Source organism: Rhinatrema bivittatum, chromosome 13, assembly GCF_901001135.1.
Source record: "Rhinatrema bivittatum chromosome 13, aRhiBiv1.1, whole genome shotgun sequence".
Classification (NCBI taxonomy): Eukaryota; Metazoa; Chordata; class Amphibia; order Gymnophiona; family Rhinatrematidae; genus Rhinatrema; species Rhinatrema bivittatum.
In genome coordinates, this window is record NC_042627.1 from 16,225,050 (window position 1) to 16,238,267 (window position 13,218).

General features: G+C 42.0%; 1 protein-coding gene across 1 annotated transcript in view; it reads left to right on the plus strand.

Annotated features, from left to right (window-relative positions):
• The window catches only part of LOC115075340 (serine-rich adhesin for platelets), a 65,719-nt gene extending 53,032 nt beyond the window's left edge, over positions 1 to 12,687 (plus strand). The window contains exons 17-20 of the mRNA XM_029575650.1: positions 2,856 to 2,992; positions 4,639 to 4,748; positions 7,724 to 7,840; positions 12,451 to 12,687. Coding sequence (XP_029431510.1) covers positions 2,856 to 2,992; positions 4,639 to 4,748; positions 7,724 to 7,840; positions 12,451 to 12,477 — 391 coding nt within the window. The 3' untranslated portion in view covers positions 12,478 to 12,687. The remainder of the gene's footprint in view (positions 1 to 2,855; positions 2,993 to 4,638; positions 4,749 to 7,723; positions 7,841 to 12,450) is intronic.
• Positions 12,688 to 13,218: the final 531 nt, after the last annotated feature.

The following is a 13,218-nucleotide window of genomic DNA, read 5'->3' on the forward strand; positions in this document are numbered from 1 at the left end:
ATCACCAAAACTGTGTTCATGCAAAATTTAGGTGTCTTAGAAAATGTTGCCTCAAAGGCCTCAGAGGCCACATGCTGAGTTTCACCTCAGATTGTTAGCTTTCACTTTTCTCCAAGGTCACATCTTCCTGGTTCATGTGACCTGATGAAATCTGAGGCAGGGCACCATGCAACTTACTGCAATGGCTTTTGATTAAAACATATCATATATAAAGCACTACGCTTTAGTGTCTGTACCATACTTGCATAACAACCAAAAATCCCCAAAACATCTACAAATTCAACATTTTCTGGGGCAATGTGATGTCAATTTCTTTGCCCTTCAGGTGCAGGGCAAGAATGAGCTGACATCACTGTTCCCACTCTTCTACTCATCCTGGATGCATCCAGCACTTACAGAGCTTAGCTTATAAACTATTATTATTACTGCATGCATAAAGTATTTTTATCTGAAGCCCTGCTGAGAGCTTAATAAGGGACCCAGTATCCAGGAACTCTTTCCTGCCTGATATTAGAGAAACCTTTATTGAGAACATTAAAAGTCTCTGATAAGGACGCGATCCAAGATGGCACCGGCGGCGTGATGGGTCTGAGCATTCTTCTTACCTTGGAAACATTTCCTACTATTGGAATGCCCCATTCTTCCCGCAAAAGGAGGGCCAAGGAGCGCCTGGCCTCGGCGACCACACCGGTCCCTCCGACTGTGGGCCCGATGGACGCCCATGTCCGTTGTAGGACGGAGAACGGGGCTGAGTGCTCGCTGAGCGGTAGGTAGGGGGAAGAGGAGCCTTCCTCTGCTCTTGAGCTAATGACATCACTCTCCCCTGGAGAGAGAGCGCCGCCAGCAAATCCAGCCACTAGGCTTCAGCAGGAGCGAGGGGGGACTGGGGTTGCTGGAAGAAAGCAACCAGCTGGAACTCCACCCGAGGCACGCAGACCTGCAGGAGATTCCCGTGGCGCAGGAAGCTAACAATCTGAGTACTGGCGGAACCTCCATGAGAGCAGTAGGGTCAGGGCTAGGGCCAGGGCCTGGAGAGAGTTTGACTGAAATGTCTACCCTACATTTTAAAACCCTGGTAAGACCACAAACTTTCTCCTTGGAAACTATATGGGAAGCAATTAATGATATAAATAAAAATATGGAGATGTAAATTGGCTTGTTGATGAACTCTGTGAAAGAAATAAAACTCAAGAGTGGATAAAATAGAAGAAGAAACTGGTCAAATGAAAAAAGAGCTGCAAACTGTAAAATTAGAATTGGGGAAAGTTACTGATTTACAACAGGCCCTAATTAAAGAGAATCAGACTTTACAGTTCAAAATTGAGAATATGGAAAATTTCTCAATGGTTAAAAATCTCCGTTGTATCAATTTTCCTAAGTTGCCAATGACCTCACCAATTTAGCTGTGGCGGAGATATTTAATGGAAGTGCTGAAAATACCTGAGTCAACATTACCAATTCTATCTAAGATCTACTATCTCCCACCAATGAAGAAAGATATTAAGGGAAATAATAATAATGGCATGCAGTAACTACAACCAGTGGAAACACCGAACATTGATATTTCCGCAGTTATGGAAGGTTCTGACAGCAATCTGGCGAGACCATCAACATTGATTGTGACTTTCTTATTAGAGTCTGATAAAGTCTGGGTGTTTAAAAAGATCAGAGATGTTTTTGAATTGTAGAATTCAAATGTTTCCGGATCTGTCTAGGCAGTCCCAAAGACGTAGGCGACAATTTCTATTGCTTAAACCAAAAGTGGTCCAGTTAGGAATGTTTTTCATATTAAAATTTCCATGCAAATGCCTAATAAAACATAGAGGAGTATCATATGTATTTTTTCAGCCATCTCAGTTAACAGATGTTTTGGTTAGTAGGGATAGACCGCAGTGTAGTTCTTCACCGGGCCCTGAATGAAGCTCTCCCAAAATGGACTTCAGATCTCTGAAAGTTAAGCTGTCCTATAGCTGTAGTTCCTTGGGTTATCTCAAGAGATTTCTTTAGGTTGTGTAATCTTGGATCTTTTATCTTGTAAGACAGGTATGTCAGATAACTATGGTTTTTCCTTGATGTATAATGTGAGAAAAAATATTACTGTACCACCTATATTTCCACTCAAGTAATGTAACTTGACAATTATGTTTTGTAAAATGTATATTAAAAAAAAGGGTTTGATAAATTTGGTCCCTGTTCATACCCAAGATGAACACTACTACTTTTTTTGGCCTCACACATAAATAACTTATATTCCGCCATTACTGACCAATAGGTCAATCCAAAGCAGATCACTAAAGAGCTTGGCATAAAACAGTACAACAATTAAATACAATATATTTAACAATTAAAAGTAAAAAGCAGTATACCCATGATAAAGGTCCTGCTTTTTTCACGTGGGCCTTATAAAGTACATATTTCTTTGCTTACAAGGGGAAACAATAGAGATGAATGACCTTGAAGTGTGTAGGGGAAAAATATGTTTCCCCACTGGACACAGGAGTTTTCATGAGTGGAAAACCAATGGGCCCCTTCAGTCATGAGTGAGCACAAAATAAATCTATTGCACAACTCTTATCCGTTTAATTTGCAGCAGAATGATGTCAAACTAATCCCTATAGTTACCTTTTCACACTTTTCATGTTGATTGGAACTGTCAGAGTGCATTTATGACATCGTTGTTCATTGTAAAAGCAGACGACTTTGTCCAGTAATCATTCATATCTAATTGATTACAGATAGTATGTAGCATTATTGTAATCTAACACCAGAACGCTCATCAAATTTCTAAAAATCTGCATCTGTATGAACAAATCTATTCTAATCTCTCGCCTAACCTTTCTTCTTTTGCTGAACAGGTCAGGGTCTGTCATAGCGAACAGCAATCCAACTTACTTTGTCGGAGGTCCATCTGAAGCAGACACTCGCCAGGCAATACTCAATAACTTGAATGTGCTGGCAAACAGAGGCCTTAATGTGGATCCCAATTCTATTGGTAGGTTATAGATCCTCCTACTTCCATTACGTTATGGCAGAGCTGCATGCTGGGATAGCAGGGAATTCTGAGGGATTGCATAGAGCTGCATGGAGGTCCAAGTGAAAAACTTAAATACTAGAAAATGTTGCAAGCCACAACTGAAGAGGGGTGTAAGAGAAGCTTGCGCAGGACCGTCCCTTACTGACCTGATTTTCAAATCCATTTGCATGCATAAAACTGAGACGGAATATACATCAAATAAATAACAATAAAACTGGCTTATATGCACTTTAATGGCTATTACAAAATAGTCCAGGGCTCAGTTCACATAAAATTATGCTCATTTGACACATACTTTCATGTGAACTGCAGGCGGGGACGGGGAGGGGGACGTGAAGTATGGACTTCGTGCTTACTTTTGCATTTTAAAAAAATGAACCTGCACAAGTTGAATGCCTTGGAGAGAAGAGGCCTAACGTTCTGCAAACTTATACACATTTGCTTTGAAAGTTTGGGGTAAAATCTGTGCATAAGAAGCAGACACCACCAACACTTGTACCCAGTTATAAAATTACCTTCAAATCTTGTATCTCAGTCTTTCAATTTCAAATATAGTGAAACACAGCAACTTAAAAGGAAGCTTATAAATATCAAATAACAACATCCTCCAGAGCAAGGCTCCTTCTCTCTACAGTACTTCCCATTTGGAAATCCCTAAAGCTAAAATCAGCGGGGAAGGAAGCGCGTGTTGTATAATATGAGTGATATCATAGCGAAGTGATAAGCTCAGCCGCTTATCACATAGCAAAGTGATAAGCTCAGCCACTTATCACTTCAATCGTGACCAGTAACCCTGCTGATGTTTGTGTGTGTGTGTGGGGGGGGGGGGGGGGGGCTGGAGAAGCCATTGTAACTACAAGCGAGGGAGTGCTCGGATCACCAGGCAAAACATCATTGATCTCTGATCTTCACCATTGGAACGACACGCTGACCTGAGTAGGCTGCATGCATTTTTACTGTGGAGGGAGCCCAGGCAGTGATGCAGCCTCAAGCAAGTTGGCACAAGATCAGTGTGGAGATTTTCAATCTGCCTCTGGAGTGCCTTCAAGTGAGGTTGGTTTGGTATCGGTGGCCCAGAACTTGGATTTGTCCCCGAGTTCAACAGGATGTGGTTGGGTGCAGTTGGTGTAGCTGTGTTTAAGGGGGGTTTGGATAAGTTCTTGGAGGAGAGGTCCATTGACTGCTGTTAATCAGGCTGACTTGGGGAATGGCCTCTGCTATTACTGGCATAGTAGCTAGGATCTTCTTGGTGTTTGGGTACTTGCTAGCTACTTGTAACCAGGATTGGCCACTGTTAGAGACAGGATGCTGGGCTTGATGGACCCTTGGTGTGACCCAGCATGGCAATGTCTTATGTTCTTATGATGTACAGACAGTGGGGTCACTGAGATGGGAACAAGCTATAGCTAACATAGAACTGCATTAAGAGAGAAGGGAAAGAAAGAAAGAAAGGCTCTTGCTGGCTTGTATGTTTCAGCTTTGTAGTCTCTTTCTTGATCCCAGCTGGATTTGGACCAAACTCTATGCAACACGCAAATGAAATGCTTCTCTTTCTTCAAATAACCCTTGTAGGTAACTCTTATCTCTTTATCCTTTTTTTCTAGTAGTCTCACCTACTGTTCCCACGGTACCAAACTCTTTCCCAGGATATGCAGTAGCCATCATCGTCATGTGCATCTTGGCTATCTTGGCTATTCCCTTATTAATCTTTTTGGTAAGTAGCACTAGTTTTTATAACCTACCAATTTTAATTCTTATAGTTCATGCATTATTATCCGTTCATCCACTGGCAATTTAAATTAATTTTTACTATGAATGGTAACGATACTTTATAATTTGTGAGAGAATCAGAGAATGTGTGAATACAGAGAGGTAAGATACTAATCTTCTATAAGGAAATAATCCTGCACAGTGTGAGCACACAGAATCACAGTCCCCTCACCCAGATGCAGCAGGCTGAATCTGTCAAAGACTCTGTCTGCTTCACGAATAGATCAGGATCCAGGCCCTCAGTTTCCTGCAGGAGCTTACGGATGGGTTCTGTGGCCAGGGTTGGGCATGGTTTTGGAGATTCTGTTCATTATATGAAGGAATGGTTCCGTTGAAAAATTGTGAGTGGCTATTGAGAGATAGACATTTTCGATTTCCTTTTTGGAAGAATTAATTATTTTTGAATGGAAATCATTGTCGCACTCTTTTGGTTTTGGAGATTCTATCACATCACATTTACATACATTTAAATAAATTTGTGTATGCAAAGCACATTTTTACATAAAATCCATCATTTGCAAACTGTCTCGTTGAAAGAAAGTAATTCTCCAACCTGGTACGGCAAATCTTTTTCAAGTCAGTTTTCTTGCTTTTTCAGTTTTTGTCTTTTTTCTTTCTTCCATTTATCTTCCTCTTCTTTCTTTCCTGTTGCTTCATGTTCCCTCTTTTTCCCTCTTCCTTCTTTCCTCTTTTTTCATCACGTTCCCACTACAGTCTTTCCCCTTCTCCAGTTGCCTTTTTTATTTTTCAACCACTTTCTCCTGCTTTTTTGTATCCTTCCCTCCAGTTTTTCACCTTTCATTCTTCTCACCCCTCCATCTCTCCTCTCTCACTCCCTCCTTACTCCCATCCCTCCCTGCACTTTTTCCTCCTGTGCAGTCACCCTCTCTTACATATTCCCTTTTTACTCCTCCTTCCTTCTCTTGCCTATTTCCCATTCTCCCACTCCCCTCCCACCTTCCTTCCCCAGACGCTGTCTTACCAGTTGCCGCTGAGCTCAGTTTTGCGTGAGCTCTGCAATGCTCACAGGAGCAGTTACTGTTGGCACCACTTGGCAGATTCGGTGTCTTCTAGGGAAATGAAACAAAGAAGCAGCCCCAGTTCAGGGTGGGGGGTAATTAAAAGAAAGCAGCAGCCAGGCTGGAGAGCAGTGGGGCCTTATACAGTATTGGCTGTTGCTGGCCCCCGTCAGCATCAGCTGCCAATTGACCATTGTCAAATTCTCCATAACATCTTCTGTAAAGTCTTCTCGACAACACAACAAAGAAAAACTCCTATCATGAAACTGGATGACAGCATCTCTTCTTGCTCTCCAAGTCTTAAAAACTGATGACTAGAATATACAGAGGATGCTGCAAAGATTTCATCAACAAACAATTTGCCTCTCATACAGGAGTTTTTCCATCAAAACAACAGCTGCTGTCAAATACCATTTCGCAGTGACATTTTCCTTCATCGTAAATTTTTGATATGAAAACCAATTCCGGGGAACTTGCTGTGCTCCGATGGGGCCATAAAAGCTTTAACAGGGATGGAACTACCCTTGGCTAGCTCTTACAATGTCCTCTTGCCCTCCCCCCCTGGGTCTGGATCCTTTGTTGGGGGGGGGGGGGGAGGGGGGAGAATGCTCTTTCAAGGCCCAGAGTGCTAAGGGTGACCCTTTCTATCTTTTTTTCCCATCCCTGGGAGAGGGCTACTTTGCCTCACTGTGTGCTATATGTGCCCAAAGAAATACGCTGGCGTCACTGGGCTTGTGTCCAAAAATGTCTTTACTGATAAAAGAAAAAGCAGTTGAAATATGGCCCAGGTAAATGCAATCCATAGCACCAGAGACATCTCTTTTGTTACAGTTCTTGTGTCTTGGTTACCAGGGCAAAGAGGAATAGAGTTCCCAGATGGGAGCAGGAAAAGCCCCTTCCACAATTGGTAAAAATGAAATTGAAAGTCTCTACACAGAAAGTCCATCAGCTCTCTCTCATGATGGGTGTCCTCAAAGTTCTCAATTAGCTCTTTACTCCCAGTTAGTAGATGTGCAATACTCTATTTCTCAAAAAAAAAAAAAAAAAGAAAATCCCTGATGGGAGGGATCCACTCTGGAACAAGCAGCTCTAGTTGTTCCTGCTGATGTCCAGGAAGAAGGGCAGCCAACTCGTCCTCCCAGATCGTCTCAAAATAACTTCTTCTTTTCCCCTCAGAAGGGCGCTGGCACTGGGTCACCGTCTTTCTCTGTCCTCGCGGAGGTGTCCAGGGACTCCAAGAAAGAGGGTTCCCCGTGCTCTCTCCCCAAGCAGTGTCCGGGGCGTCTCACCAGGCTTCCTACAACTTAATGTCTCTCAAAAGCCCAAAATATCCTGGGATGCAGACTCTCTACCCACCAGGAAGTAGATAAGCAGGGCAGATCCCCAACCTGTCTCACAGACTCCCAATAGGTCAAAAGTTCCAAAAAAGACAAAAGCTCCTCCACACTTCTTAAACCTACAAACACAAGCTACACTGCCCCAGAAATCCCCGAGAGAGAGCTGCTTGCTCAGAGGATGGCCTTTCCAGCTGCCTCGAAGGGGGGGTTGCATTTGAATGGTAAACTCCCCATTCTCTACCTTACACTGATCTAGCTGAACACATACATCACCCAGGGCTTAGAGGTAACATGACTGGAGGGTCCGTTGCAATTACAAAGATGAAATTACTGTGAAGGGTTTGTTTTTAAAAATATTTTTAAAACAATTTTTGAGTGTATGTAATTCCACTGTAGTGGATAATTGTTAGTGCTTCAGCTGGTGAGAGTCTGATGATCCCATGAGATATCTGATATTGAGGCTAAAGCAATTCAGAGGGTTTAAATTATTGTTTGTGAGTTTGCATTGTTTCTTTTCTTGTTTAGATGAGATTGAACATACATGTTTTCCTCTTCCTTTGTAGGCACTGAAGACGGATCTCTGTAAAAAACTTGCAAATGCATGCACCCTGAAATCTCCCTATTCTTCTGTAAGGGGCGTTAGTGCTCCTTATGAAGGCATTAGCCTGCCAAACTGGAGGGTAAGAAAGCTTTTCTTAAAACTACCAACACGACCATTGTGATGTGAACAGTAGACAACCTGGGGAATTGTTTATTTATTTAAAAACTTTTATGTACCATCATTCTGCTTTTTAATCATGCTGGCTTACAATGGAAGGTGAAATAAAAAATATTCAGAAAAATACAGTATAAAATAAGTAAAAATATTCAGAAAATATCATATAAAATAAATCTAATTTATAAGACTAGCGGTTAAATTAAATCATAAAATTAAGCTTAAAATAATAAAATGCAAAACTAAAAAGATCAAAAATATAAAACAAAAGGCAATAAAATCTACAAATCAAAATAAAATATAAATCCTGACCACTCATGCAAATGTCTTTGCAAATAGCCATGTTTTTAAGTTCTTTCACATATAAGCAATGGGATGCCTGTCAGGCAGTAATAACTTTTAGTTCATTACCAGGTGAGGTTGGGATTCAGCTTGCTGATGTAATGTTTCTGGTCCTTGCACAGTGGCTTCCAAGAGTTTCTCAAATAATTCACAAATGAAAATCGAGACTAAAACGGATGAACAGATTCTGGCTCATCTTGACCAAGGACCGTGTCTATCATTGCCACAGACTGCTTTCTTTTCTCCTCTGTCTCTTTTGCCATCTATCAGACTCAAAAGTTTGAGATTAGCAAATTTACCATCATAGCCTCTGAGTACATTACCTGCAAGTTTTGGTTTCATTTTGACAAGGTCTTCTACCTTCCATCTTCTCATGTTATATTTCATTGCAATCATGTCCCACCAACTAATCTTCAGAATTCTTCTATAACGACACAAATTAAGGGTCTGATTTTAAAAAGCATTTACATGCGTAAATCTGGGTTTTACGCATGTAAATGCACTTTACTCGAGTAAGTGGGCTTTTGAAAATTGCTACAATATATGCCATTGAATCGTCCATAGGATTTATTCGCATAAGTGCACTTTACATGAGTAAATGGTTTTTGAAAATTGCTACAATAGTAGTTACATTTATGCGCGTAACTCCTTTGAAAATTACCCCCTAAATGTATGTATTTTCTTCATGATCTATACTTCACTTCCATATCCTAACACTGAGAAGATGGATGCTCTCAGTAGCTTTTTCTTTAGCTTTAAATCTAGGGCCTTATAGTCACAAGTCATTTTTGCATTCTCAAGTCTTCTTTTTACTTCTGTTAGATATGTTCCTACGTCTGAGATCCAGCTACCTACATATTTCCAGAATATTTTTAAATTTATTCCAGTTTTGTTCCATCAGCAAATAATTCTCTTTGCTAATTATCATAATTTTTTTCTTCTTCGTGTTCCATAGCCTTATAGTTTATACATAATCAATTTATCATCTCTTCTAGTTCTTCTTTTTTAGGTACTAACAGTACAGTGTCATCAGCATATCAAATGTTTCTGAAGTTTATGCCATTAATGCTTCTGCCTTCCCATTTTTCCAGCGCTGCTGAGATTAAAAATTTACTGTAGGATTTGAATACTAGTAGGGAAAATATATATCCTTATCATAGTCCTCTTTTTTCAATTTCCATGTTCTCTGTATTTTCTGCTGAAGCTTTGGCTGTAGATGTTTGATTCCAGTATAAATTCATGATTAACCTGATTTCATGTTGCGGTACATCAGCTCTACACATTGCAGGCAATGTGTCCGGGGATTGCTGCAAAGCTCCCAGGTAATTTTAACCCATGGAGTTTGTAGCAATGATGAAAGCAAAAACAATGCAGGAGGAAGGACTTTATAAAATGCCTTTTGAAAATTTGGATAATACCGATCATTATTGCAGAGGGACCATATAACTGAAACTCTAGCAGACTTACATTGGTTGCCCATCGAATACAGGATAAAATACAAAGCCTTATGCACCATACACAAACTAATATATGATAAAGAAGCAGACTGGCTAAACACAGCCTTACGAGTACATGTTCCACAAAGAAACCTCCGCTCAGCAAACAAAGCACTGCTAACAATCCCTTCAGTAAAGTCAGCAAAATTAACCCAAGTGAGAGAAAGGGCTTTATCATTGGCTGGGCCCATACTATGGAACACGATGCCCCCCGAACTCAGATTACAGAATAATCTCAAAACTTTTAAGAAAAATCTAAAAACATGGCTCTTTAAAAAAGCCTTCACTAAAGAGTGTGGAGGGTAGAGAATGAAAGTACAAGGTATTGCTGATGAGAATGAATTTACTCAATCCTACATTTAAGAAGTAATATCTCAAAGCGATAGTAACTCAATAATACACCTGGACTTGACCAACATTACTCAAATAATGATTTTATTTATGAAATTGTAACCGAACTTTATTGGCACCTGTTAGAATACCTTCCTGAACAGTCTCTCTCTCTCTCATGCACACACACACTCACAGGCTTCCCACTCCCATGTTCTATCTTACATATACAGGCTTCTCACTCCCATGCTGTGTCTCACACACACCCATGTTTCTCACTCCTATGCTAACTCGCTCCACATACACAGGCTTCTCATTCCCATAATCACTTGCTCTTTCACACACATATACTCCAGTCTTCTCCCTGACCAGTCACTTCCATTGTCTTTCCTATATACACACACATCACCTCTCTGACCAGTTTCTCTCAGTCACACACATGCTCTCTCTCACACACTTTACACAGATGATCTCAATCAAATGCTCTCACTTACACACAGGCTCTCAGTCACAGTTACACATGCACACTCAATCACACATACATTCTCTCACTTAATGGCTGGATGGCTCTCTCTCTCTCTCATTTCCTGCCCCCCCCCCCCCCCGAGCACAAATGGTAACTGCAGCAGCCTCCTCCTCCAGCCCCCGCAGGCCAAGAAAGAAGATTCCTATCTGCCACAGGAGGCTAATTCTGCTGTCTCGTGTGCCGATTTCTGGCGGCTTCTAATTTTGCTTCGGGCGCACGCTATTGCCCGGTGCCAATGCTGCCCGACGCTACTTTTTGGTGCGGCATGGCTCTTTCTTCTTCCCGCGCACCCCACTGCACATTACTTCCTGTTCCGGGGCAGGGGGTCAGGTGCGGGAAGAAGAAAAGGCCCAGCCGCAGTTGCCAACCTCCACTAAAACTACTGCCGTTCCCATTCGGGCTTGAACGTGCTAATAGCCCGGGCGGCAACGGCAGCAGTGGAAGATCATCCCTCTTGCTCGGTGAGGGAAAAGCAGCAGGAGACCGGTTGAGAAGCGCTGCTTTGGAGGGAGGGGGTGGCCATTTGGGTAGGAGGGCGGCTTGAGAATGAAAGGAGCTTGCCGCAGAGGAAAGCTGTGGGAGCTGGGAGGCAGGCATTCAGCCCGCGGTGAGGCAGCGGCAGGAAGTGTGCTGGCTGCCTCCCGCCGGCAAAAACGCAAGCGGGGCAGGAGCGAATGGAGGCGGCGGGGCTTCGGTGATGATGGGGCACGGGAGAAGTGCGGCGAATAGGCCCAGAAACCGGGGCTGGTGCCGCGGGGAAAATACAAAAGCAGCACTTAAGCGGATGGCTGCTGTTGGTCGCCGCGACCAACACCTATCACGTGATTGGGGTGACCCACCGGAGCATGCCCGGAGCCCCGATAGGCCAATCCACCCCTGCTTTCAGCTATTCTCATTGAATAAGTAACTTGTTGTTTGTGATGGGCAGTGTTGTGATGAATATTCCTGCCTCCTTCCAAAAGATGTAATTTCCAAGGTTATGTAAGCACAGGGCCCAGCTATCATAGAACATTTCCTGGAAGAATATTAGAGCAATAACCAGATGAAGGCTTAGGGCCACCTGATTCACACTTTCTCCCATGGAGATGGAATGGGACACCTAACTTCCCATTTGCAAAGATCTGATTTTTATGTGTTCCTTATTCCAAAATTATAAGCCAGCTGCTGATAGATACAGAAGGCCCCGAGGACCACTGTGCACAGTAATGGCCACCAACTGAACAAACTTGGCAACTGTTGTTCCTGTTGGAGTCTTCCTCTTGTCAAACTGGCATCTGCTTTGTGCACAGTGTTCTGCCAGATTAGACTGGTAGTAGATAGCTGATATATTATTAAAGTTTACTTCGAGCTGTGGCAAGCTGTGCAGTACTGGGCCTACCTTTTGGAGGATATAGTTCTTCACCATGCACACGTGATCTTTAACATATAAAGCATGATACATAGCCTCTATAAGCTGCTAGAGGTAGGGGCCATAAATGCTAGGGAAAGTTATGTTTTACATAATAGCTATGAAAACTACTGCTCCTCTATAACTCTTTAAGCATTCAGAACCTTGAAACAGTCAAACTCTGCCTCTAGAAACTGAGTTACTGTTATATGCAAATAAAAGTTAGAAACATGGACTTGGAGGCCATTTTAAACTTCCCTCGTACTACATTTTGGTACTTGCTACCTTGTATTTCAGAACAAAAACAGGTCCGTAAGTAGTACAAATCATTTAAATGGGTGGAAAACTGGGATTAGTTTGCTACAGCATGGGAAGATTTTTTCTGTTTTTGATCAATGTGAAAGGTAATTTAAATGAGGGCTACATACATCTTAACCACCTTTGTGTTCCTTACAGAAGCATTAGCTAATATAATTATTATGTTCTTTTCACAGAGTCACTCGTATGAGCTACCACACTAATCAGACAGCACTGGAACATGGAAGACCAACCTAAAAGAACATTTCCAACAGCACCAGAAAAAAAACATCATCCAGAAAACAAAGACTAAATGTTTCTATATATAAACTGATAGGTGGCAGGCACTCACAGCAAAGCACAGGCTGATTAGGCCTGGAACTGGTGAACATTTTCTCACTGTGCAGAGAGGCCTATATTCCCACACCCTTGTCTTCTCATCCTCCTAGATCTTACAGCAGCATTTGACATGGTCAATCATAACACATTAATAGATCGTCTGTCAGACATTGGAATTAGAGATGAGGCCCTCAAATGGTTCAAATCGTTCCTACAGAACAGACAGTATAAGGTCAAGGTTAAGGTCAACAAGGAAGAATCTCAACCAGTCACCTGCAACTTGGGAGTCCCACAAGGATCGTCACTCTCTCCAACCTTATTCAATATATACCTTCTACCACTCTGCCAGCTCCTCATCAACCTAAATCTCATCCACTACTTATACGCAGACGATGTTCAGATACTGCTTCCAATTACTGAATCTCTCCAAAAAACTCTGGACTTCTGGAACTCTTGCAAACAAGCCATCAACAACTTGCTCACCAGCCTCAATCTGATCCTAAATCAAAACAAAACAGAATACCTCCTTATCTCCCAAGACGGAACCTACACACATCCCAGTACCATCCTGTCTACCCAATTAACAATGTCCCCACAAGTCAGAAATCTAGGTGTTATACTTGACA